The sequence below is a fragment of the Stegastes partitus genome, unplaced genomic scaffold (genome assembly GCF_000690725.1).
Source record: "Stegastes partitus isolate 25-593 unplaced genomic scaffold, Stegastes_partitus-1.0.2 Scaffold1831, whole genome shotgun sequence".
Taxonomy (NCBI): Eukaryota; Metazoa; Chordata; class Actinopteri; family Pomacentridae; genus Stegastes; species Stegastes partitus.
The window spans coordinates 83617-111237 of NW_007579562.1; the positions used below are offsets into that span (position 1 = coordinate 83617).

General features: G+C 43.1%; 1 protein-coding gene across 1 annotated transcript; it reads right to left on the minus strand.

Moving 5' to 3' along the window:
- On the minus strand, nt 1–21464 carry rgs17 (regulator of G protein signaling 17). Its single transcript, XM_008302541.1, has 6 exons — nt 21303–21464; nt 15634–16021; nt 11763–11893; nt 2761–2835; nt 2439–2670; nt 1–1025 (listed from the first exon to the last, which is right to left on the minus strand). Exons 2-6 carry the CDS (start codon nt 15634–15636, stop codon nt 837–839), a joined length of 630 nt encoding a protein of 209 aa, XP_008300763.1. The 5' UTR covers nt 15637–16021; nt 21303–21464; the 3' UTR covers nt 1–836.
- Nucleotides 21465–27621: the final 6157 nt, after the last annotated feature.

Below are 27621 nucleotides of genomic sequence, written 5' to 3' on the forward strand. Positions count from 1 at the left end.
TCTTTTCCCTTCGCTGAACACAGACAGCCAGACAGAGAGACAACTCCCCCCTGCCTTTAATACCTCTCAGTATTCAAAAAAAACGGTTGCAGTCCGCGGCTTATATCGTCAAGCTACTGTAGAGAGAGAGAGAGTCGCATGCAGAGCCAGTGCTTCTACTGGGGACCAAAAAAATTAAAATAAAATAAAATAAAAAAATAGGCAAAGATGCTCCGACTCCCACCAACAACTAGGCGTCATGTTTGGACAGTGAAGAAATTAAAAGTAAAATTGAACACATGTGAGGAAATGGAACAGAAAATCAAATCAAGAGAAAAGACAGATAATATTAAAGTGAAAGTAAAAAGCATGAGGTCTAAATATTACAGTACAGGAACAGTGGGCTTGTCCTTTTTCTCTCTCTCTCTCTCTCTCTCTCTCTCTCGTTCTGTCCCCACCGCCTGAGGAGTCCTTGTCCACAGTTAACCAACAGCTGGCCATCAGGTTCACACCGATAGCTGATACGTGGGTCGGCCGGTCGACCGAAACAAACAGCACAAACTGCTAGCAAAACAATCACTGGCCAGCGTTATTGGTCTCAAACCGACCAAGAAAACCAACCAGCAAAGGCCGACCTGGCTCCAGTGGAGAACTGGATAGAAATTGCTTTAAAAAATATAAATAAAAAAACTAAACCAAAAAAAAAAACAACCAGCTATCTTGGATGTCATTCAGTCTTTTCAATCGAAAACAGAGGGAGAGATGTTCCAAACCCGACTTCTGGCACCATAGTAGTATTTGAAGTTTAAGTAGTAGTCTTGTTGGCGTTCGATGGCAATGACGGAGGGCGGAGGGCTCTAGGTGTCGAGGCAGGTGCGCCTCCTGTTGGCCAGGAGGTCTCTGTAAACGGAGGAGTTGAGGAAACGGGGGTAGGAGTCGCGGTGCATCAGGGTGTAGATCTGGAGCTGGGCCTCCTCGTACATCAGGTTGCTGGGCTCCGCCAGGCTCTGGTTGATTCCTTCTCTGACCCGCGAGTCCAGACTCACCTGGAAGCACAAGCAGGACAAATCCGATTCATTAACTTGTGGTTCGTGGTTCACCAGCGGCTCTGATTAGACTTAACACAATCACCTGGAAGATCACGGTCTGGCTTGGTACCAAGAACACGAGTCTACAACTAGAATGTGTTAGCATGCTAACATTAGCATGGATGTGATGGATTTTATTAACCCTTTGAACTCTGAGCGGTTTTTGCTAACGTCATATTTTTACTCACTGTGGGCTCTTTTTTTTTTTTCTCTATAGAAACAGCACAACCATGGTTAGAAGTAGAGAACTCAAAGATGTCTTCTGTGCAGCATGACAGTTATAAAGCCAAGAATTATAAAAAAAATAAAAATAAATGAAGTTGAATTTCTTTAACAACCATTTTACAAAAATGTAAAAAGTGGAACCAACATGTACAACATTTGTCCACAGGTGTCACCAATACTGGAAAAACACTGATGGCTCTACTCTACTTTTTACCAAACCTCCACATACTTGGCATTTTACACGATATTTAAGTTTCATTTTTCCCTCAGTCTGGTTTGTTTCTATACTTGTGGCCGATCTGCTCTGTGTAAACACAACCTGCAGTTCAACCGAGTGTCCCTGAACTTCGGTCATGCACATGTGTGTTGGTCAGAGCTTCTCAATTGCAATTTTTTGACAAGATCTGGTGCAGAAAAGTGTTTATTTTTGGCAAATGTTTGAATGAGACGCATTGGATGAAGTGAATTTGATGAAATATCAGAATATTAAGTCTGGATTTGGTCAGTTTCACCAAAACAATCACACCTGATTAACTCAAAGAAACTCAATCTGAAGATTCTGGTTTTTTTTTTTACAATTTTTGGCTCTGATTTTAAAATGACAACACAACTTTCATCAGGTTTTAAGGTTCTGGGAGTTGATGGTCTGTATCTGGCCATAAAACAAACTAAATGACTAAATCTGACCTGATTGTGTTTCAGTGGATCAGCAAAGTGACGACAGTTCATACTAAAGGAGACAAACTATTTTTAGACATTTCATTCAAACCCACAAACGTCGTCCTTATGGTGGCAACTAAAGGAGCTATACGGGCATCACGAGAGTCATGAGGGTTTATGCTTTGTGGACTCTGAATGCCTGAAGCAAATCTCCCATTATTGCATTATTGAGCTACATAAGTCTGGACCAAAGCGGTGGACTGACTGACAGACCCACATTTCCAGCCCAAGAGTGCTATTCAGCAAATTGATTTCATGTGTTTCAGTCATGTGTCCTCACAGAGTCACTCATCAAGTCTTAGATAAAGTGTCTTTGGAGCTTTTTTTTTTCTGTCCTTTAGGGGGAAACTAGGCTAAATTATGCTTGATTTCATAAGCAGGCTTTAAGACACACGAGCTTTTGTCTGCGTTTCTGTGGCCGCTCACCTCTTTGGGTGACAATATGGACACGTAATCTTCGTATATGATCCTGGCTTTCTCATCCACCACCGGGGGATTCGTCTCCTTTTTCAGCTCTTCACAGGCCAACCAGAAGAGCAGGTTGTCCTCGCTGTACTCGGAGCGCAGGAACTCCCGGAAGATCTCCCGGCCCTCCAGCGAGCGCAGCATCATCTCGAAGCTCCGAGCCCACGACAGCACCTCGTCCAGACTGGGGTGTCTGCAGGCGGACACGTGATTGGACATGAGACTGACAGAAACACACGATCGGACGAACAGGCAGCGCTGGAGGGACGACGGCTGCACTTACTGTTCTTCAGCAGCTTCAATACTGTCCATCTTGGTGCAGGTCTGCCGTTCACTCCTCTCCATTCTGTCCTCATTCCTGGATCAGAGGAAGGAAATGATTATATTATGAACCCAACACAGTAAACGGCGCTAGAATTACGGCGATCGGTTGTGATTTGGACATACTACACCAACATGGAGTCCGAGACTATGCCGGCAGTTACCCGACGGAGAAGGAAGCGCAAACGTAAACAAAAGAGGAGGAAGAGAGCCGGGATCCATGCTAGGCTAAAGGCTAACCCCTCCAAACCAGCAGGACCGTCCTCCTACTCTCCAATGTCCGCTCCCTCCACAACAAGCTGGACGTTTGCTGAGAGAAACCCACAGAGAGTGGAGGGACTGCTGTGTGTCTGCTTTAACAGAAACATGGCTCCATGACAACATCCCAGACGGACATACAGCTGGAGGGGATGCAGACAGACAGACAGACAGCTAGCTCTGGGCAGCATCTAGGGCTTCACCATCGTGACACCATCATGTGTGTCCTTGTGTCCCTGAAGACCTACCAGGACCTGAAGAGGTTCAACGAAAGGCGGTGAACATGGACACAGCGCCCCCTTCAGGAGACAGCGAGAGTGAACGCTTAGCATTCTGCAAAACTTACTAATTAAATGATCCTGAAGAAACGCTCTCTCATCTTGCCTGTGTGTACAGCAAAATGACAATAAACCTGATTTGATTTGATTTGATTTGATTTGATTTGATTTGATTTGATTTGATTAAGGCTGCAACAATGAACAAGTATATCAATATCCACATATACATCTGGTTAAAGTTTTTATTTTTTTATATTGTAGATAATCCAGAAAAGGGTACTTGGGTAACTTTGAAATAGTTTAATCACAGTTTGTCCTGCTGAGCAGCTTCATTCTGTTCAATACTGTCACCACGATGTGCAGCACATGTAGCAGAGCACGTATCAGAGCCAAGGAGATGAGTTCACAGTCAGCTGCTCTCTAGTTTACAAAATACATCGTATGAAACTGAATAAATGATGAAAGAATATCAGCTGATACATCAATAGTGGAATCCGCTCCATACATCTAGTACCGGTTGGGCTCTAACTACAATCAATAATCATTCCTACAGGATACAGACTTTTGTTTTTATCCAAGAAATAAACTACATCTAAATGTTACCGAAGAGCTAATCAGCGATATCAACATAAGAGCTGATGAAGTTAAATGTTAGTGACTGATCAGCTGTATGTAATCTGATTCATTTCCAATCCTTTATCGCTGCTCCATGGATCCAACAATTAATCAATTACATCTGTCATGGCAACCAGTGACTGTCCACAAACAAAACTTGCACCGGCTTAATAAACACTTCATGTATCCCAGCGTCTGAACATTTTACACACTTCAAACCGTCCTCCTACGACACTTCTAACTTCACGCTCCACACATATCATTCAACACACCACAGGGCAATGTACAAAATAGGATCCGAAGCTATTCAAAGGAAGCCGCGCTGTAGGCCACGTTTACTGAATACATGACTGTCCAGCAGTATATTAGTCTTTCATGCCTACATTTAAATGAGCACTGTGCAGCCACACGCCATAGAAGAGCAGATAAGGGAGATGTGTGGTGTAAATATAGGAGCAGGACTTCATCTGCAGATTAAAAAAAAAGACCCCACATTGATCAGGACTTAATGCCAAACACTTTCATAACAGTAGAACTAGTGATGCAGGAGGTCTCAAAGATTCTGTAACACATTGTTATAATAACTTTAGATTCATTTTCCTTTTATAAATTCTACTTTTTCATTTGAACCATGTATATTTTAAAGCCTTTGATCTACCGATAATGAAATCAGTTGTGCTTGTCCAAAGTATGAGTCACAACCACGGTGCATTGTGGGAAATGTAGTATCCAGTGAAACACAAATTGGTTGGTGTACCTTTTTGAGTTCTTCACCACCATATGCAGCACAATTGACTGCTTATATTCCTAGTTTGTTTCCATACGTGTCTCTAATGTGCTCAGTGTGAACACAGCCTGCAGTTCAGCTGAAAAGTCGCTGGCTGTGTCCGAAATCCCTCCCTATGCCATACATAGTGCACTAAATAGGGTGCACGCCATTTTGTAGGGGTGTCCGAATGTTAAGTTACAACTGTTACACCCTATATAGTGCACTCAAAATATCCCACAATGCACTGTGAAAAGTAGTGTACAGCCGATGGTCACTCCCTGAGCAATATGGAGCATCATGCATTGCGCGAAAGGAAATGGAAACTAGACGAACGAGAGCGCAAAAAATTCCCGTTTGTTTTGTTAAACTTTATTTTACCCAGACAGTGAACGTGGCTAAAATTGCGGTGCTGGGTTGTGATTTGGACATTCTACACCACTTTATTTAAATCGCTTTAAGTTACTGGATCCTGAAGAAACGCTCTCTCATCTGGTATGTGCAGCAAAATGACAATAAATGTGATTTAATTTGATTTCTTAGCTACGCAATAAACTGTGAATTTGATGTGTTGGTACTACGCTGTTGCGAGCGACGTAATTAATAGCTCGAGTAGCGTCCGAAATGTTACTTAGCCAAGGTGCTCCACACATTGCGCACTACATAGTGATCACTATATAGGCAGGAGTAGGGAATGAGTGGGTGATTTCAGACACAGCCCCTGAATTTTTGTCACTAATGGCTTCTCAGTTGCGCCGATGAGCACATATTTTCAGTTTTTTAGCAGGACTTGGTTGAAGCAAACTCTTACAGCACAGTGATTTCGATGAAACACTAAGATCATAAGCTTCGATAAGTTTCATTTTCTGGATCTAAGGACACTTGGGGTAATTTGGGTGACTTTTTTAAACACAACATGCCTTTTAAAGCCCGCCGGCAGGTTTTGAGGTTCAGAGGGTTAATCACACTGGGATAAAACAATAAAAGTCTTTATGTAAACACTCCAAACACACACGGTAGCCTCTCTGTCTATCGTAGCTCAGTCACACTTGCCGAGTGCACAATGCAACACACACTGAGCGGTCTATTTTTGTCCCACCATGGAGGATCTTTCCTTCCTCTTGCTGTCTCTTGTCAAAGTCCCCATTGTGCAGCAGTAATGGGCTAAGCTAGCCACAGCCTCCCGGCGAGCTCACAATACAGCTAAATATACAGGCTGTTCTTCACAGCTGTTTTGCATGTGATGTGTGGATGAAAATAGAAGGCACCCCATCCAGATAAGGCCTCGTGTGAGGGCGGGTGAGGAGGGGTGAGACGGTACGGGGTTGGGGGGGTCAGAAAGTAGAGAAAAACTGAGAACAAAATGGAAAACGCTCCGTGACCTGGTGATGCTTTTCTGGTTCACACATCTCCAGCACTCGACTAAAAAAAAAAAAAAAACGCCACGCAGCACTCGGTGATTTACATGTAGCTCATACAGAAGTCTCAGCTGTGTCACGAGCTCGGCAAATTATCCCTCCCAGCCTTCACACTAGAATAAATAAACATGTAGGGGAGCGAAGACAATTTTCCAGCCTCTTTCTGGAGATCCGACACCAGCGTTTGATTGAAAAACACACAGCAGAGTCACAGTCCACAAGCTGCCACCACTTCAGATGAAGTGGTGTGAAAGAAGCAGCACATTCACCATTCACTGCCTGAAAACAATGTTTCATTCACTGCTCTCTCCCGGCGAGAGCGGAGCCACAGCGAGGCAGCTGCAGCGGCGGCGGCGACATACCAGCTCCTCGGCCTCGGTGCCTTGCTCAGGGGCAACGTGGTGCAGCAAGTCTTTGTGCAAGTTTACAGTACAAACTGTATGTGTTGGACGCTGATGGCTTTTTTTTTTTCACTGAGTGCTGTTTAAATTTGAACCCTCATCTGAACCCCAAAACCTTTGAACGGTGTTATTTCCTTTTGAAAAAAAATCCAGATAATAACACCAGAAACACTAAACATCTTAAACTTTTCAGCTTCCTGATGTTTCTCGAACCGATCATGTGTGGCTTCCAGTTTTGTCGGGAAAAACAACCAAATCTAAGCGTGACTAACTTTACACGACTCAAAATCTCTCAAAAAGATCATCTGATGTTGACCTTTTCCAAAATATCTTGAATTGCCCACTTGTGATGCGCTGCTCGGCTGGGAAACTAAACCAAATGGAAGCATGAAATCTGGTTATTTCACCAAAATCTCTCCATTATACGTGTTTCCAAAAAAAGAAACTTTAGCTCGAACCAGATTCTGTAAAGAAAATAAACGTTCTGTGCTCCTTTGTGCCACCATGAAGCCATTGGTGACTCAGCTGAACTGGGCTGAACTGCAGGTGGTGTGTGGAAACTAATTAAGAATATCCTGTAAGTACGTATTTATCCATAGTATGTGGAGTCACCATGCTCTGTCTATTATTGGTAAAATCCATCCATCCATCATCTATGCACCGCTTAATCCTCACTAGGGTCATGGGGGGCTGGAGTCGATCCCAGCTGACTCAGGGTGAAGGCAGGTTCACCTGGACAGGTCACCAGTCTATCACAGGGCTACACTTAGAGACAGACAACCAAGCACACTCACATTCACACCTACAGACAATTTAGAATCACCAATTAACCTCAACATGTTTTTGGACTGTGTGGGAGGAAGCCGGAGAACCCAGAGAGAACCCACGCTGCACGGAGAGAACATGCAAACTCCACACAGAAAGATCCTGGGTGTCCTCACCAGGACGCGAACCGGTGACCTTCTGGCTGTGAGGTGACGGTGCTAACCACCGAGCCCTATTGGTAAAATAACCAAAAAATAAAAAGCAATTCCACTAAACCAATTCTGTAAACAACTAAGCATTCCTCTGTTTCGGCACAACCAGGAAGCCTTAAATGACTCAGCTGCAACCAACAAGTCCTCTAATGAAAAACACAGCAGCAGAGCTCTCCAGCAGGACGATGCTCGGCGCCACTCTGCAACAACTGCTCAGGAATGGCTCGAGGAACACCACAAAGGCATTGTCTTAGCTTTCAGACTCCCCAGATTTCGATCCCATCGGACATCCACAGAACATTTCAGAACAAACCCGATCCTCTGAGGCCAAACCCCACAACCCACAGGAACTGAAGGACCTGCTGACAGCATCCCAGTGCCAGACACATGGATGGATAGATCAGAGCTGCTATGGTGGTATAAGGGTTGTGTCTGATGGGTGTAGAATCCATTGAGAGTCTCTGTTCGCTCACAGAAACACCAGAACTAGTTTTTATCTTTCTGTTTGTGAGCAGATTTAACATAAAAGATACGACAAGTTTAAAAAAAGTACAAATGTGGTGAAATAAAACTTAAAAACACACATGAGAGTGATACAAATCCTCTCATCTACCCCTCAGCAAGAACGCAAATATAAATATTTCCCAAAATCTTGAGCAATTTCATCGAAGCTCAAAGTGAACACATCATAGTTTCATTTGAAATCTAATCAGAACTGTGCCACTGGCCCACTATTCAACCACGAAACACTGAACTGTGGTTATTTAAAACACTAATATGATGGAAACACCTGCCGTGCATTATTTTTTTTCCACAGCATTTGCATTGCAGATATTAACTGGCAGGCCAACCCTTGAACTATGAACACTGGGTTGAATCCGTCCAAAATGCATAATTTCTATTCACTCCTGAATGAAAATCATGTGGCTCATGTGCTTCATTACTGTTGATTTGTGGTAAACAAGAAACCCGACCAGGACATAAAAACACAAACTCATCTTGTGCTGTCCCAAAATGACCCTTTTTAGTCGTTTCTTTTACCCAAAAGTTCTCAGAATAATCTGCTCATTATAGGATGTTTAACTCCTGGTTTGTTCTCGACCAAAACTACCAGGATGGACTTTAACAATATGACAGCATCCTCTATAATAAGGTGACACAAAACCAGAACTATGACAACAACAACTACAAAAAAAAGCAGCGAAAATGTGACTTTAAAGAGTGTAATTCAAAGTTAATTTAATCCACCAGATTCACTGGATCAGGCCCTCGCTGTGTGTCAGAATAAAGTCTATTTATTCAGATGAATTAGAGGACTGGACATTAGTGCAACATCACAGATTAAATAAAGAGGATTAAGGCCAGTACAAACTGTTTGTTGTTTCAGGCACTGGGGATATTTTTCAGCTCCGAATACTGACACTGGTTAAAAATATCTAGTCGTAAATCGAATGCTAAGCTGGAGCGGCAGCACAAAAGAACGGCACAGTAGAAAAATGGCTTAAAGGATCGAAACAGGACAGAAAAGTTAAGAAAGCTGCTCAATGATACAACTCTTAAAAGGTGCTGCACATCAGAATCTCTTCATTTGGTTTATTTAATGTGCAAATACAGCCGAGACTCGATAATCTGACACTAAATGTAAAACCTTCTTTTATGTCGGATAGCAAGGCTGTCGGATTGTCAAGACGGAGGTCGAGATACAAGGAGGGATTGATGCTGGAAGGGTCATTTGTTGTTAATTATTGTTCACAGTTGTTATAATAACTAGTAGGGCTGGTCCCAATAGCACTTTCTGAGCTCAATCAATGATGAATATCAGAATATTCGGCATGGTCGAGGGGGGGACTTCCACCCCAGGGGAGCGCTCTGACGTGGTGGAAGTGGCCGGAATGCACAGGCAGTACTTGGCTGCTGATGGTAGTTTAGGTTAGCGGTCACAGTTCTGTTTCCACCATCGCTGCCACCACCATCCATGCTTACTTCCATAAACACTGAGCACGCTCGCTGCGTGTGTCCTCTTCTGTGCATGCGGGACACTTTTGGGTCGTATGAAGTTCACACAGCAGATCACATACAAGTCGCATTTAATTGGAAATGTGAACGAACTCGCAAAAAAATCTGATTCCACAAAAAAATCTGAATTGAGCATTAAGTCCTGCAGTCTGAACGAAGACGATCTGTGGGATTGTTCAGTCAGATAATACGCTGTTATCCTGATTTGTGACATTAAATGTCATGTCAGAGTCAGAATCCAAGGCTGTCGGTATGTTAAGGCTATTTTTTATGGGTTCTGTTAATTTTTCCTAAAAACCTTTCAGATAGCAAGGTTTTCAGATTGTTAAGGGATTATCGAGTCATGACTGTATGTTCAAATCAGACATGAGGTTTGGTTGGATGGTTGATTTTATTCTTCCCTCGAAGTGTTTTTTCAAAGAGTCTCTGCATTTGAAGTGATTTTCTACAACGAAAAAAGTCACCGGCCGCGAAAAAACATTGAAAATTATTCCGCCATTGAGATGAAACAGTCATTAAACTGCTTCACTTGTTAAGACTTTAGCTGCAGTATTATACTGTAGTTATCAAATGCCAGAAAGGGCTAAACACAGTCTTGTTTACTGTCATACAACACTCCCATTACAGGATGTGTGAGTAACCGGGTTACTCAAGCGCATGCAAAAGTAGCTGCTGACAAATCAAGACTGCAGCGAGAGGTTCTGGTGTCGGGTACCACTGTGCTTGTGCTGATATACAACTGCAACCTGCATTTTTTTAGTTATTTTATTTTCAGCTGCTTTAGGGGCAGCAGCAACATTTACTCGTGTTTACACATCCACAGTTACAGAGCAGCGTTTATTTTGTCGTGTTTCTGACCGCTTGATGAACACAAGTCGGCTTTTCTCCCTTGTAGCTCAGTGTTGGTCTCCACCGGCTGCTACAGGAAGCTGATTCGCTGCTAAACGCTCCACTGTGTTCACCATCGAGCCGCTGAAGTCGTCTATCTGCTGTTGTTTGCCCGGCTCATAGTCTACAGTGGGGTTTTGTTGTTATTTTCTGGAAAAGTAGCAGTGAGCTGCAGGCTGGAGATGATTCTGCATGTTGTCTTTAAAAAAAATCCAAAAAATAATATCATCTATCACAGCCAGAAACTGTACACGCAGAAAGAATCGTTCGATGTTGACCTTTGCAACCGTTGTTAAACTGATACCTTGTGACATGGCGCTCAGTCAGGAAACCTAAAAACATCGAAGCTAAAAATTGTCATGTTCTATCAAAAATCACTTTATTCTACACGTCTCATTAAAACATGGTCCAGAAATTAAAGGTTTGCTCTAATCAGATTCTGCACATAAACGAAAAGTTCTGCACCTCCTCGATATAACTGTGAGTCCGTCAGTGGCTCAAATGCAACTCGGCCACACGATAAAAATTCAGAGACGTCTCAGCGAGGTCAGGGCGACATGGCCAAAAGTATTTATCACGATATAAATGAGAAAATTTGCGATAACGATATAACTGATGATATATTTGAGGCCAGACAAAATACTTCAAAACTGCACAACTTTATTGGTGCAAATAAAAAGAAAGAATTTAAGAATTTATTTTCCATTTAGCAAGCAGCTGTTTCTGATGTGCATTAAAGCTATATTGTACCAAAATCAATAGTGCATAAGTTGTAAATTTGCCAGTTTAGGGTAGCGGTCACAGTTCTGTTTCCACTGGTGGCGGCTATGCGGACACCACAACGACTGAATATTCCGATATTCGGGTCCAGCCCGACTGTGTCGGTTGATGCCCTGCATTCAGCCTCCTCCTCGGTCGTTGCCATGCTTCTCGCTCAGTGTGCATTAGACCGGACCAAAACAACAGCACTGCGCGTTTTGCTCAAATGTACTCGTTGGAAGTGTCCATTCATGTGCAACACAGCAGCCCGTCTGGTCCAATCACAGAGCAGAAGCGTGCTCACCTGTCTGTGTGCGCGTCACATTATCGTTGTACCAGAGTTCCACATAGGAACCCAAGTTATTTTAACAATATTTCTGACTCAGGTTTACCCATACATCAATTACTTTTACATATTAAATTCACATTACCTCCTACATGAACTTAAGTTTTCATATAAAAACACTTACTCTGACTTTAAGTGTACTTTAGTTATCAGGAGCCACAGTGAACTTTAAAAACCAAATGATGCAACAAAAAATAAAAAAACTGGGCGACACAGTGAAGTCCAGTGAAGTCCGTTCTTACCAGAGACACTTGCAGCAGCCGCACCAGCAGAGGCAGCAGGTGTTGGGTCGGGGCTGTCCGGGGGCCTGGGGAGGGGCCTCGATATGAGCCGCCTGCCTTTTTCTCATCTCCACTCCACTCACACTCCGGGGCTTCACAAAGGAAACAAGCAGAAGACACAGAAAAGTTCAATCCCCCTTCAATTCGGTTAGCGCTGCGACAGCGGACGCAGTTAGAAGTTTGGTCCCACGTTTAGTTTTTGCTCTGCAGCAATATGTTAAAACAGACGAGTGGACAAAAATGAAAGAAAGTGTGTGATGGGAGTATGTGTGAGATGAAGCGACCATGAGAGAGAGAGAGAGAGAGAGAGAGAGAAAGAAAGCACTCGGGCAGGACGGAGAGGATTCCCTTCCTTGTACGGTACGAGGGTTCCTGGCTTGAAGCCAAGGCTTTTACTCGGCTCTGACGGACGCTGCACATGCATTTCAATGGGAGCTGACAGAGGAGAAGATCTACATATCACACACAGACACACGTGTGAGATTAATACACAAATTCATGCACGTTCACTCGAACCCATTCAGCCTTTTTTGTATTTATCTTCTGCCGGGCAGCATCCAACATCGACAGGCAGGAGATGAACTGATTTTGATGCTGCTGTCTGAGGGATTTAGGTTTGTTTTACGTGACACCATCACATCATGACGTTGCTCAGAAAACATGTGTGTTGTTATAATTTTAGAAAACATCACTCCCAGCTTCTTCTAAACTTCAACACACTTGTGCATGAGTCGTGCATTGTTGATGTTCTTTTTGGTGAGTTTAGCAGGACAGTGATCAGCTGTTTCTCCACTGCCGCAGCTTTGCATGATTATACCATCAGCCACAAGGAAATAAAGCGTTCACCTTCTCCCTGAAAGTTACTGCACAGTTAGAAAGATTCTGAAGGTAAGAGGATGAGTTCTTTCAGCAACACAACGGCCTGTACGTTCAAACTCCTCAAAATTAAGACACCACTGTGTAAAAACTCAGTCTAATGCCTGAACTGAAAACATTCCCACCACCACAGCTCCAACATCCAACACATACACCAGAACTAACGACTCCTTTATCACCACAGATTTCAGGTCACAGTTCAGGGCATTTAAGCTTCACTTTACCAATTGGCGTGGCGTGAAAAGCGCACTAATTAACTACAGTCTTGCAACCCGGGAATCTTCAGTGTAATTAATGAAGCAGAACTCTCACCTCCAAAGTCATTGCTCACATGAAATTTCTCATCGAACGCGTAAAAAGCTGCCGTCTCCCTTCTTTCCCTCTGCTCTGCGCGCACACATGTGATGTACCACAATGGTGATGATGCAGGTAACGCTGACGACCGGCCTCGTATGCAAATGCCGGCCGAGCGGCCATCAGTTATTCAGCAAGCCAAGCAGCGCCGGCGGAAAAAACAGGCTGCCGGATGCAAACGACGGCGAGGGTACGGCTTTGTTTCAAACACGGAGACGCAGGCCGCATCGGCAGCAGATGCAAATATGGAGTGGAAATACAAATACGCCGAGATGAGAGGGGAAAAAGAGGGCTACGACGCAGTAAGTACTCAATTTAACCCCCCCTCGGTCATGTTTGGCCGATTGATTGACGTAGAATGTTACTAAAACTTAACTGCCAATATCAAGAACGTCGTATCGTCCAATCATCATCCAGCTTCGAAGCCTCCACTTTGCTTCACAAACACAACGCAAAAAGCACAAACATCCTGTTTCACAAATGTCTGTCTCTTGCAAACTGCAGACTTTGTCACGACTTCCTCTCGAGCTCATGCACGGATCACACATGTGGAGGTGAAAGTGCAAAAGTAACACGAGAGCAGCGTGTAGAAGCAAGACGCAGGTTGGTAGCTCAGGGGACGGTAATGTTTAGAGTCACTGCACACAAGTGAAAGTCCTGTAATAAGTTAAGATCTGACTGACTAAAAGCAACCAGATCTAAGCAGAGAAGAACCCACCAATGCATCGTAAAGGTAGCCACAGTTTTCATTTCATTAAGGCGAAGAATCACAGAGAAAATCAGCTTAAACATCAGCATAGCAACACAACTATTGAACATAATCTGAATGATTTCTTCTTTCTGCAAAGATTTTGGACTGATATTACTGTAAACATTAAAAATCTGAAAAAAAAACCTTGTTATAATAAACTGACATTAGATTTCGGTCAGTTTGACCAGGTATTAGTCACCGCCAATACATCCCAACTGAACTTTTAGTGCCCTTTCAATAGCAATCATACTAGTTAGAGGAAAAGAGGGATGAATTTAAAAGCGTATTGTTTGTTTCAGAGGTAGAAACAGCAGTCCAGATTCTCACACCTCCCCCGCAGCCCTTTTATCAGTCCTACTAAAGTGTAAAAAGTAACCCAGCTGGGAGGAAAAACACCCAATCTGGTCTCACATTGTGGCTTTCTACTTAAAGGAACTTTTCTGTGACATTTATTCTCCAACCTGTAACACAGTACCAGGTTAATTAAAGTCCTCTAACTACAGGTCAACGAGAGGAATTTGCAAGAGGGGCATATTTAGTAATAATATGTGGGTTGTTCACAGCCAGTGCCGATTATTGGTAAACAAGAAAGACCAATAACTGATATGTGGGGCAGACAAATGTAATATAATAAACAAGCCTAATATGAGTGACCCTGCAATCACATGCTGTAAATATAAGGATAACTATAAGTGAATTAGTACAACAGCAATAAAAGTGATGGTGTCAGAGCTTCATGGGACACTAGGACACCTTCGTCTGTTTACTGTGGGACCAACAACAAGTGTGTCTCCTGCAGGTACGTCTGTTTCTTTTCTCTGTTTTCTTATTCTTTACCTATTCTGTCACTTTTACTCCCTACAAAGGCCCAAAACTTAAAGCATTATTAGTGACTGTTTTCCAGAATTGTAATCTGTGGCTGCCTCCTAGCTTAGCTGCTAGCAGTTAGCATAATTTCCTGATATTTTGGGACATGGTTGTGCTTCTTGTGCAGTTTTTGCAGGTTGTGTTCTGCTACAGAGGTGTCTGTCAATTAGAGCGTCAGAGTTGATTGGTTGTTACTTGTAACCAATCAGAGAGAGCTGTGGGCGGGACAATGCTGAGACCATACAGAGAGAGAGAGGCGGCTACATCGAGGCCAGACTGGCGCATTTAATTCATCAATAATCGATGAATGGCGATAATCAGAAAGATGCCAAACTATGGCCTCAATAATCGGTCAGGTCTATTCCTAGACGACAAAAAGTCAAATCGAAATAAATTCATAAACTTACTAAGCTAGCAGGATGTGTGTGTGCAGGCATGTGGGAGGGTGAATTCTTTATTTTCCACTGATGCATCCAAGTTTCCCTCACTTGCATCTGAGGTGAGAGGAATCACAGAAATGCTACTGGAGAGATGAAACGTCCTCGTCTCCAAACAGCACGACTGTCACAGCTGTAACCCCCAATCATCTGTTTAAACGATGAGGTCTATGTAGTCGTAGAAGTTTTAGGTAGAGTGAAAATTATGTTGGTAACTAACATCCAAAGACGTTTCACTCAGTGTGCTGGGATCTTCAGCCTTCAGTTGTCCATTTTGGTGTTAAAATCAGCTGCAGCCTCCAGTCGAATGTTACACACTGTTATCTAATAGCTGGGGGTTTTCTCTGATATCTAACTGTGATTGGTTTCATACTGTAGACGGTCTGATTGGTCATGTCGAATCAGTGGAACCTGATGGATATCAACTCGCACCAGCCAACAAGTGCTGAGAGGTTTTTGAACTTCTAGGAAACTTTTCTTTAAAAATCTAAAACATTTGAACTCACTGCTGTTAACATCGATCCTACTGGACAGACGTCAAACTTACCATGAATTAGTGAGTTCCTAAACACAGGTCAGACAGAGCAGTCATGGCGTGAGGTAATAGGTTGCTGGATGATAGCAGGCTGGTTGACGAAGTGACTGACTGGTGGACTGTCTGAGTGTCTGTTTGGCTTGCTGCAGATGCTGGGCGCGGCGATGACGTTCTTTTCACCACAGGGCAGAGAGGTTACTGGTGTCACCATCCCTGACCGACTGGCGCAGAAATGGACTCGAAAGCTGAGGTGAGATGCGACTACGTCCTCCCCCCTTGGTTCCTTATTTCGTTCGCTTCTTTTTCGCTTGGCTCACCGTCGCCTCCTAGGCTTCCTCGGGTCTCGATGAAAGGGTCATTTATGGACATGCGAGTACAGGGAGCGGTGAAAGAACAGCATCTGGAAGACAGGCAGGAAGAAGAAAAGCTGGATTTACAGTCGCAATTACAACAGAAGATTTTCATCCGCCGGTTAACATAAAGGTAGAAAGGTGGCTTTTGGCTACAGCCCAACGTCACCTCTGAGTGCGACAAGACAACGTCAAATATTGTAAATGACATAACTCTGGTTCTACAAACACGTAGGGCATGTTTCAGGTTTTTTGTTAATGTTAGCTCAAAGACTTTACATGACAGCTTCATTTTTTTTTCATATTTCATCTACTTGTCCGATATGACAGATTGCGAGTCAATGACGTGATGAGAAACAACAAAGAAAACTTCAAACTTTTAGCTCCAACAGTTGCTGAGTTATTGGCATTCAAACGTAACCTCAAATTTAGATGCGCAAAAAAAAAACGTGCTGAAAGTGAGTCATCTCGGTAAGTATTTGATTTATCAGGTTAAAATTTCACAGATGCCATTTTAAAGATCCGAAGTTTACGCTACAAAAGCTTCAAGCAAATCAGAGAAGGTCAAGCTGAAGGATCCTGATGATTCTAGATGGAAGAACACCACTCAACAAGACGGCTACTCAACAAGGACATCAAGGTTGCAAAAAGTGCCGCCTAGCTAGTGTTTGTGAATTTAACCAATCAGTGCTGTCGTCTTAAGAGTTGAGCCAATCAGCATTGAGAAAAAGCACAGCAGTTTTTGTCTGAAGCAGCGCTTGGCGATTTTGACTGAAATTATTTATTTTAGTCAGCATCGATGATTTATGATTATTCCAACAAGCTTTTTTTTTTTTTTTTTTTAAATTAAAGACCAGGAGCATAAAGGTTCGCCCCTCGAGGATTATTAAAGTATTTCTGTTTATATTGAATTTAATCACCTCACTTTTAGTTTAATCACTATAGCCAAATCTAAAAACATACAAAGGTAGTAATTTAACAACAAAAAAACACACAAATAAATAAAGTTAGACACGATAAACCTAAATAAGGGTAAAGGAACCATCTCAACTTGACATGCATTAAATAAAGACAGCTCGTATAAGCCGACTGTACGTGGAGTGCAAAGTTAAGGTTCCAACTGACTGCTCAGGAGTTACACCAGAGGTGGGAGGAGAACCTGTATTGAGGATGTTTTTAGACCGCAAAGCCCATATCGCAAGAGCAGAGGAAACCACAGACTAGTGCGACTCGGGAAACCTGCACGGAAGGGCGAGGTTTATGAGGCAGGGAGGGAGCACGCCTGTGGCTTGTTTGTACAACCGAACTCTGCATTTTGGCATCGAAGTTTCCATCTAACACATTTAACCATCGAGCATCCCATCAAACTAATCTGTCAATGATATTGATGAAGTGTTTATCACCAGGGCATCTATATCTGCTGTGGAACGCTGCAACTTTTACTACAATCAATCCATCCATCCATCCATCCATCCATTTTCTTCTGCCTATCCGGGGTCGGGTTGCGGAGGCAGCAGGTGAAACACGTCTTCCAGCTCTTCCTGGGGGATCCCGAGGCATTCCCAAGCCAGCCGAGAGACATCATCCCTCCAGCGGGTTCTGGGTCTGCCCCGGGGTCTTCTCACAGGTGGACGTGTTCAGAAAACGTCCAGAGGAAGCCTCCCCAGAAGCATCTGAATCAGATGTCCAAACCACCTCAGCTGGCTCCTTTTGACGCGATGAAGCAGCGGCTCTACTCTGAGCTTCCTCCAGATGTCTGAGCTCCTCACCCTACCTCTAAGGCTGAGCCCAGCCACCCTGTGGAGGAAGCTCATTTCGGCCTCTTGCATCCACGATCTCGTTCTTTCGGTCAGAGCTGGTGACCATCGGTGGACTGGTAAATCGAGAGCTCCCTCTTCACCACGACGGTCCCGTTCAGCGCCTGCATTACTGCTGACACCGAACCGAGCCACCTGTCCACCTCGCGCTCCATTTTCCCATCACTCATGAACAAGATCCCGAGACACTTAAACTCCCTCGCTTGGGGAAGCAACTCCAATATTAGTATATATCATTTTTACTACAATACTTTGTTATTTCTGACCAAATCAATAACTGATTGATTTGAAGATTAAGCACCGCATTAATCAGTGAGAAGAACATGACGTCACACTGCTCGTAAATGATCACAAACATATCGCTGACACTTTTGTGCAGTAATTACTCCTTACTTAGGAGCCAACACACACACTGACACTAATAATCTGTGATAAGCTAACAGATGTGGGGCAAAACAGGCCCAAACAAACCAGATCAGGAAATGAACCAAATGCAGCGAATGACTGATGAGGCTTGTCGTCATCATTGCATTAGTTTAAACATTCATCCTGCAAGAGGATTAAGCTCATCGTCGGTGCTGCAACCCGACACTCAATCACTGCCAGATGCTATACGCTGGATTGCGGCCCTGAAGGAAGCCTAAAGGCTGCTGAGATTGTCCTCATGCTGCATGTTGTCCAGGCAGGAATCCACATGTTCACCTCAACAGTGGAACTACTTTATATGATCAACTGTTGGTCGTCTGTTGCACCGTAGAAACTAAAATTAGCAAAGAAAACACGCTGAAAATGATCTGCTTTGCAATCTAGAATAAATAATCCTTATTTAGTGTATAGTTCAGTCCGTTTTTATCTTCATATACAGGCGCCAATACGTTATGTTTTCGGGTTGCCCCATTCTAGTAAAGCCTCTTGAACAAAACATCCATTAAGATCCTCAGTCATCATGGAAAAAAAAACAGTGTTTTAACTGAAAAAGCCTCTTTTATGGAGGGTGCAACGTCTTGTAGAAACTCAAGACAGTCCAGCTGCCCTGAAGGAATTTCTTCAAATTTGTCACAAATGTTCACTTGTACTCGAGGACCAACTGATTAGATTTTAGTTGTCAAACTTGTGACCTCACATCCGTCCCGTTCTTCTGAGCACCATTCTTTCTTTTGGCCTAAAAACAGCTCATTTTAATCAAATCTGATCGTATAGCAGCGTCAGCTTAAGTTATCTCAGGGCACTTCACGGCGTCAGGTCAAGGCCTTACGGCACTGCAGACACAAACCCGGTGGTTTCATTCGAGCGAGCGCTTGGTGACGGAGGAGAGAGAGAAAACAAACAAACAAACAAACTGCCATTTAACCGGAACACTTTGGTGATGTCGAGCGAGATAAATCGCAGCACAAAGCCAATCTGAGAGTTCACATGTAGCCGCCGTCTCTCCCCATATGACACGACACGCCGCCTCGACGCTGCAAACGCCAGAGCCTCGGCGAGGGAAGCATCGATATCTGCTCATGCCAGCTTAAACTGGTTTGAAAACAAAAGTTTCCCTTGTACATTAAAAGTCTATGAAAAGTGATTTTGCATAGCTGTGTGCAGAGATAAGGCCTCGGCGTTGTGAGACTTTTTTTTCTTTCTATTCCCAGGAGGGAGACGAAGTAACTTTAGTAACATGTTTCCTAAAGACAGAAGAGAAACGAGCTGGAGGAGCTGACGGAGCAGGAAGGCGGCGTCTTTCTGAGGCCCGTCTGGAACACAGCTGAAGTAATTAGCTGATTAATTAATTAGTCCGCTCAAAGGAAAAGAATTGGGAAGTATTTTGAAACAAATCAAACTGCTTTTCAAGTCGAGCTGCAGCGATTAACCAATGAATCAATTCAACTGTCGAATGAATCGCCAATTATTTTGGTGATAAATTCATCGGTTTGGGTCATTTTTCATTTTTAAAACAATCTAAATTCTCTGATCCAGCTTGTTGACGCTCTTTCCAGTTTCTTTACTTGTCTGTGGGTTGTGGACAAAACAAGACATTTAAAGACGTCATCCTAGACTTTGGGAAACGCTGATTGGTATTTTAGTTTTTACCATTTTCTGACATTTTAAGGACGTTCATCTCAGTCATCCTGGGTGGGGCAAAGCCAAGCATGGGCCTCGGTGTTTCCTCAGAGAGCGACTGATTGAAACATTTACATGGAGAAAGGCGAGCATCGTCGTCAAAACGGATAATTCTGCAAAAAAAAACTAGCCAGGCTGCTTTACTTCACCAACAAATCCTCTGCAAAATTGTGTGTCGGTGAGGAAGTTTGCAGGCCAGAGGTAGAAAATGGTAGAAATGGTGGAACGCAAATAGAGGAAGAGATGGATGAAGTCGCCTGAAAGGAGCATCCAGTGTCAGATTTATACCTGCAGCCAACATCCGGTGAATCCGACAGGTTAGCTATGAATATTTGATGCTTTTCCTTGCTTAATATCAAAGATTTTTTACAACTTTTAGCCATTTTCAGATGAAATAAGCTGGAAAACAGCTGCTGATGAGTCACTAATGAGGCCTACGCTGCACTTTGTGAGTGCTACATCAGAAATCATGTGAGTGATTCCAACAAATGTAAATGCAGAGCTCACATAAGATCACTCAAAGATCATTTGCTTGTTTCACTGCCGTGCATCCTCCAGTAAAACATACCCACCCTACAAGCAAATAACATCCATCTCACATATTCAGAGCAGCTGCTGCTGTTCAGTCGAACCTCCCTGAATGAGGAGTCCGACTTTAATGAGATCAATCAGGAAGTCTCCCAGGATGTAGTTGCAACACAACCTGGGCTCCTCTGACTCAACACACCCATGGGAGACTGCAGTGAGGGTGCTCTCTCAGCTGTGCATTACATGATCTCTATCCGGTGCATGACATTAAAAGGAGAAAAAGAGAGAGAGGAAAAAAAAAGGCTTCAAAGTGTCAGAGTTGACAGGATAGTTTATGGTGGATGCACCGAGGTGACTGTCGCAGCACTGGATCTGTTGCATCTGCCCGAAGGCCTGAGCATATCTCCAGATAACGAGCAGACGGGCTCATCGGACCCTGCTCTCACCCTCTGCTCACTAGCTCTGCTGGCTAGCCGCTCGGCTGCCTGTTTTTTTTTTTTTTTGCATGGTTTCCTCCTGCAGCTGCCCGAACCATCCGCTGCAGAGTCCCGAGCAGCAGCCAGCCGGCAGAGAGGGGATCCCCTCCCGGCTGGACACCGCCGAGTGACACCGCAGCGACAGAGAGAGAGAGAGAGAGTGAGGGAGAGAGAGAGAGGAGACTACACGGTGCTCTCTGTGGCACAGACATTTTCCAGAAATCAAACACCACCCACTTTTCTCGTCGCTAGCTTTAGCCGACAGCCCTGAGATCCGCTATCTCTCGCAGCGAAAGGAGGCGGTGGCAGCCGAGCAGCGGCGGCGGCAGCAGCTAGCTCCGATGCTAACGTCAGCTAGCATACAGCCCGTGTGGAGCGTTAGCGCGGAATAATCAGCATCTTACCCCTTTGTGTCGAGCTGTCAGCGTCCTAGGGTGATAGGTGGGAAAACGCGACGTCCCGATGCTCGTTTAACGACATCGTAAATGGGTATCCCGCGGTGTTATGTCCATCGCCGCTGTTTTTCTGCCATCCGCCCCACTTCAGCACCGAACGCCGCCGAGCCCCTGGATGCACTGCGCAGGCGCGCTGCCGCCGCCGCTGCTCTGTGGCTGCAGTTGGAGAGAAGATGCACCGCTGAGGCTCCGCACAGACTGAGAGCTTCACATCCCTGCTGCACAGCCAGACACACAGCAGGGTTCAGAAACAGCGCTGGATTTAGCTCATTTAATATCCAAGACACAACTTAGAGAGACTCAGTCACAGAAAGCCCATAAAGTAATAAAGTCATAAAGTTAGAAGGCCTCCGTTTATAATAGAGGAAATGCTTCCTCAGGCCATAAACTTGTTAAAAAAATAAAAATAAAAAAAAAAGCAATCTCTGTAAGAAAGAAAGTTTTCTCTGAGCCTGACTTTAGAATCTCATATTAAAACAATCATCTACATACTGTATTGTGTTATTCTTCACTGGATGCTGCTGCAGACAGCACCATACAGCACTTCAGTGGGTTTATAATGATAACATTACATTTAATGGTGCATATATGTTTTGAGTTATAATGGTCATATAATAAATTGAAAGCACACTCGGAGTTGATGAAAAGCTGTTAAAACTAAGGACTGCTTTTTAATACTTTTCTATACATAGAAACTTCCAGCCACCAGTTTTTTCCACAACAGTAACAGGAATATGACAATACCTGTTTCATGCAATCACAACTGTTACAACATTAAGACCCTGTACAGACAGATTACCCAGCATGCTCTCTGCAGTGTTTCAAACTGGAAATCATTTTTTGACCCTTTAGATTTTGCACAGCTGCAGGGAAGCACTGCAGATAAAGGTGTGTTTGATAATAAAATGAGAAATAGTATTAATTTCAGTCATAATTTGAAACACAGAACTGCTGTGTTTGGTTTTCATCTGTCCATCCACTTATGTTTTTCCTGCTATATATCATCAGAGACCCAGATGATGCACTTCTGGCTTCTGTCATTTGTTTGGCCAAAGTCACATTTTGAAAAAATCATTATTTCTTCTAAGTTATGAATCAGTGTCTCACATTTGTTTTTAAAGGATATTTCACTCAATCAGTGTGCATCATCGTCTTGACTCACTTATCTATCAAAACTCTCATTTCCCACTGTTAACACAGGGGGGCACCAAAACTCTTACTTTCTCTCCCTGTACCACACGTTCGGGATCCTGCGGTGGGTCCACGTGTTAATGTTGTGTGAACGAAAATGACAAGAACATTATTGCCTCTACAGTGACAATTACAGGTGTACAACTGAAAAAGAACTGATTGTGTTACCAAAATGCACCACCCGAGTGCATGAAGAAGAACGACTCAAGGGTGCGTTTGAAGGGGAATTTGCACAGGAATAAATCATATTTAATTTATCGATTTACTGTCTGCCAGTCCTCCATCTTTATGCTTCTAATGCATACATTTTATATAGATATGAGGAAGTGGGTCTCTCAGGAAGGGGGGATTATGAAAAGGTCATGATTGGGAGGCCGAGATGGAACGTGTATAAACTCCTTGACACCGTGGGCTCATTAATTGGCATCTAAAGTGTCTTGGATCAACTCCTGTTTTCTTCACACGCTGAGGGCGATTGCATTTTGCATGTGAAAAGGTCAACAGCTGCAAAAGCACGACTACTGACTTTACTGTGGCTGTGAAACGTGCCGCAGCGAATTTAGAAAACATCTAATAGCTGAGATAAATTTGTATTTCTAACAGATGAACAAACATGTCTGTGCATCTTGATCCATGCACTACATGTGCAGTGGGTTGTGGTCGGACAGAGCGTGAGCATGCAAGCATCTGTGTGTTTGTGAAGAAATGCTTATGTGTGCACTCAGCTTCAGGAGGAGACGGGAGCAAGATTAAGGCAGCGACTCTGCTTCGACAGAAATGGATTGTTGGTCAGCTCTGGAAAATCCCTCCTCCCTTCATGTTTTTTTTGACGCCAGAATTAGGACAAGGGCTGTGCGAGACCACTTCTGTAACTGTGATGTTTCACACCTGCGCCATGTGGTGACCGACCGTCCACAATGAAAGGTTTAAAGTTCTCCCAGAAGACCTGCTTTTTTAACCTTTACACAACAATTTCTGTCACTTTTCAACTGTGAGAATGTGCGTCATCATGCTCATATATATGAACAATTACGGTGGCTTCCTCTGTCTGTGAACACCGCCTGTTCACCTTCCCTCCTGTCTGAACAGTTATTAACACTTTTGGGGTTATGTCAGGGGGATGATGCAGCCGGGGCCTGGACCATGAGTGGAGGTGCATGGTGGTGTTGGCACAGTTCGGATCCAAGGTGAATGGTAACATCTGCTTGGTAAAATGACTCACTGACTATGTTAAAATGGAGATTTTTAGAGCATTTTCTTCTCTTGTGTACATGAACTAACAGTGTAGTTTTCTGTTCATTGGGCTAACATGAAGTTAGAAAATAGTGGGACAAGTATGCTAGACTTTAGTGCAGGTCTTTGCTCATAAACTGAGGTAGTGATCACACTGACAATTTTGACAAGATGATGATGTTACTTGAAAAGTCAGTGGAAATTCTGTACACAAATATACTGTGAGGGACTGAGACAAAAAGCAAGAGAAGGAAAGCGTTTTTATTTTACCCCAAAACTGACAAAAACAAACACTCATTAGAAGAGGCCAAATGAACAGAAACAAACTAAGGCTGTGATAATAAAATAACTAAACCGACTGAATAAAACCCAATGTCTCAATGGTAGAAACATGTAAACACCTACACCAGCTACACAAAAAATAAAAATAAAAAAAACTAAACTAAGTATAAAACCCAAAAATATCCAAATACCTAAGTCAGTTTAAACGGATTACGCAATATGTTTACATCAAATAATGAATCATTTTACAGATTTCCCCTGTTCTGTTAGATAGTAACGGGTAAAATTACTGAAAAATGTTTAAATTTACATGCTGACTGTTAAAAAAACAAAAAGCAAGAACTTTAAACAATATCCACATTAAAAACTACCTTTTTTTTTGCTCCCTTACAATATCTGACTATGAAATTACACAAACTTACTGCATTCAAACCATCTAAAAAATATCAGAATTTTACAGAGATTTATTACATTTCAGCTGTTTTTTTAACATGTTTTTTTCTGTCACCTGTTTTAATGGATTTCTTTTTTTTTAACGGTGTAGTTGATGTTGAGGGTTTGCACTAAATAAGTGAAAACTGAGACATGGTGGTGCTAAATGAACAGTTTCTGGGCGATATGGATTGTAAATGCACATCTGTGTGTCCCTATTTATCTCCTTATTTTCAGTATAAATCTACTAGAACTGTTCTAGTGTCCATATCCAACCCGACCATAACATATAGTTGTTTACATTACTTTGCATGCATTGTACATTTTGGCAATGGTGCCTTTTTTGTTCTGTTTTGCCCTTCTGGTCAGATTCTGAGCTGCATTCGGTCGTGTCAGTCCTTGTGCAGGTACAATAAAGTTGAAATCTCAACTGATCTAATTCCAGTTTAAGTGGTGGACCAACAAATAGACCAGCTTTGCCATCCACAGACCAATGCTGCCAGCGGGGCTGAAAAAGAAAGAGGATGCGTGTCCCTTCGATCAGACTCTAACCTGGAGACCTCAATACCATCCACACTCCAAGACACGTCTGCTGACTTATCTTTCACCCTGTGGTCATTGTGTTCCTGTGATTTATCGAGCCGAGGCCAGACAGCTTTCTGGGGCTTCTGTGGAGTTAATTTGTTTGACTGCTGTTCATGTATATGTGTGTGGAAGGGAGAGGAAGGGAAAAAGGTGAAAGACGGACAGACGTGCGGAGACCATGGGGCGTGGCGGCTGCAGTCTTACGACAGCTCGTCTGAAAAGTCTCGCAGGAGAACGTCGAAGGATGAATGCATATTTTTTTTAGGAGCATAACAGGTCGAGCAAATCAATAGCTCACAACGGCGGCGAGTGTCGAGTTTCTTCAGTACATGGGCGCTCGGGTCACTGCGGGAAAAACAACTTTATCTGTCTGAGCCTGTAGAAAAACCAAAAGAGATTAGAGTTCAGTCTAAGAGCTAAGAAATCGAACGCAATAGTCTTATTTTTAAAAGCATAAAGAACGCCAGATACTAAGATGTTCTAACAGCTGTCTGAGAGCATTAGCGCTTCATTTAAATTCAGCATTTGTAGTTAACAGCTGGTTCACAGGCCTTCCTCCCCTTCAGCACCTCAGTACGCGGCATGTTCTATATTTTAACTTTTTAAATTACACTAAATGAAAATCTTAAAAAATGAAATTAAACTGCTGTAAAAGATGAGAACAACCTCTCACCAAGTCTGTCACATTTAAAGACTCCGGTTCAGTAATGCATTCAGTACTCGCCACAGCACTTTTCCTCACTGATGGATTTAAAACCTGCCGAGATGAGCGTGAAGATTTTTTTTCATTGTCATGAGAATGGTAGATAATAATACTTAATACTCCATCTTTCCATTTCCCTGCTGTAAAACTGCAGTATTTCGTCGAAGTTTCACCCATTTTCCTCACAAAGACAGGCACAAGGAATGAATTACCTGCTAAATGTTGCTCCTTAAATACTTAAATCAGTCCATCTTTCGTGACAAGTGCACATGATCTTTTCCTTCAGTTTTTAAACTTGCAGTATCCTCATGTCCTCTTGAACCATCAGTGATTAATTCCTCTTGCAAAAATTAGATTTTTACCGTGTATGAGGACATTCAGAAAGTGAGCAAGCCCATAGCTGCTCATCTATTCTGTTCTGATGACAGCCGTCCACTGTTTTTAAATCTCAACAATCAAAAGATAAATAAGATGCAATTAAATGTTGTACTGACATTCATGTCTCTAGACTCATTTCTTGTCTTCATAATTACTGAATTGTTTTTCATTAGATTTCAGGATAACTTGTGGTGATCCGTCAATGTTTCCTCCATACAGGAAATGAAATATGCTAGAAACCTGCTGAACATCAGCCGCTGTGCCTAAAGTGCAGCGCCGGAGTTGGTAGTTTTAATAAGACTCAAAGGGTTTACTGAAGAAATAGTGAAACCCGCTGCAGTTCTCATTAAATCTGTGATCCTGATGTACTGAAATAGCAGCTCATTTCATTGTCAACATCTGGACTACGGCAGGTAATACGGATATCTGCCCTTTAAAGACATCCTGTGGTAGGATACCATGTAATCTCTGGGACACCAGTACCGCATGTTCCCGTGATGACCTTCTTCAGGGCTTCTCAGAGACTTATGTGATATTTGGGATGTTTAACACAGATTTTGTGGTAATGTGCGACAGGTTTTTAGTCGTACCAGAACCCCGTGTTCCTCCTGAGGTGTGTTCTGTGTGGTATCTTGGTGCATTTACCACACGACCGCATCAAGATTCAATTGTAGTCGACCACGGGTTTGTAATTACAGAAAGTTCTCGGCCTTACTTGCATAATTTTCCAACATAGTCTCCTTTAACTTCAATGCACTTGGTTCACCAATGTTCACGCTTCAATAGCTCTTCGCAGAAAAAGGGCACTTCCAGATAATCCTCAACAGCATGCACGACGTCATCATCGGTTTGAAAATGGTGAGTGGGATTTCAGTTTGGGGAACAGTAGAAGTCAGAGGGATGAGCAAGATGCATGGAGCAACATTTGGCTGCTTCTGTCACCTGTGCTGTGTGGATGGATGCCTTCTGAAGCAGCAGCACTCCTGCTTAAAGCTTTCTTTTCCTTTGCTCATTGATTGTGTTGAGGCTACCAGACCTTCCTTCTTTGTTTTGTATTTGCTTCTGTATGTAAATTGCAGTGTGCTATCGCTGGTCGCTGATTGGGCCAGAGCAGATGGGCGGAGACGAGCCAGTCCTCTAGGATCCAATGGAACGTTCCAGCTGGTGATGGCGGTCCATTTAGTTTTGAGCAGCCCAGTTGGCTGGGTGGCTGAAGTCAGCACACTAGAGCCTTCTTCTCTTTTAGCTTAGATCCACTATCTCTTTAGCTTAACTCACTTAGTCAAAAAGCTGTTGTGGAACACGGCTAGTTGAGAGGATTGGTATTATTTATTCCCATTTAGGAAGATGCTGTTCTGTGTACTGTGATTTTGAACACTTTTGTTGTTCTGTTGAATTTGGTTTTACTTTGTTTTGTCAGTTGTGAGTTATTTCTATAAGATCTTCTGTCTAAGTTAACCAAGC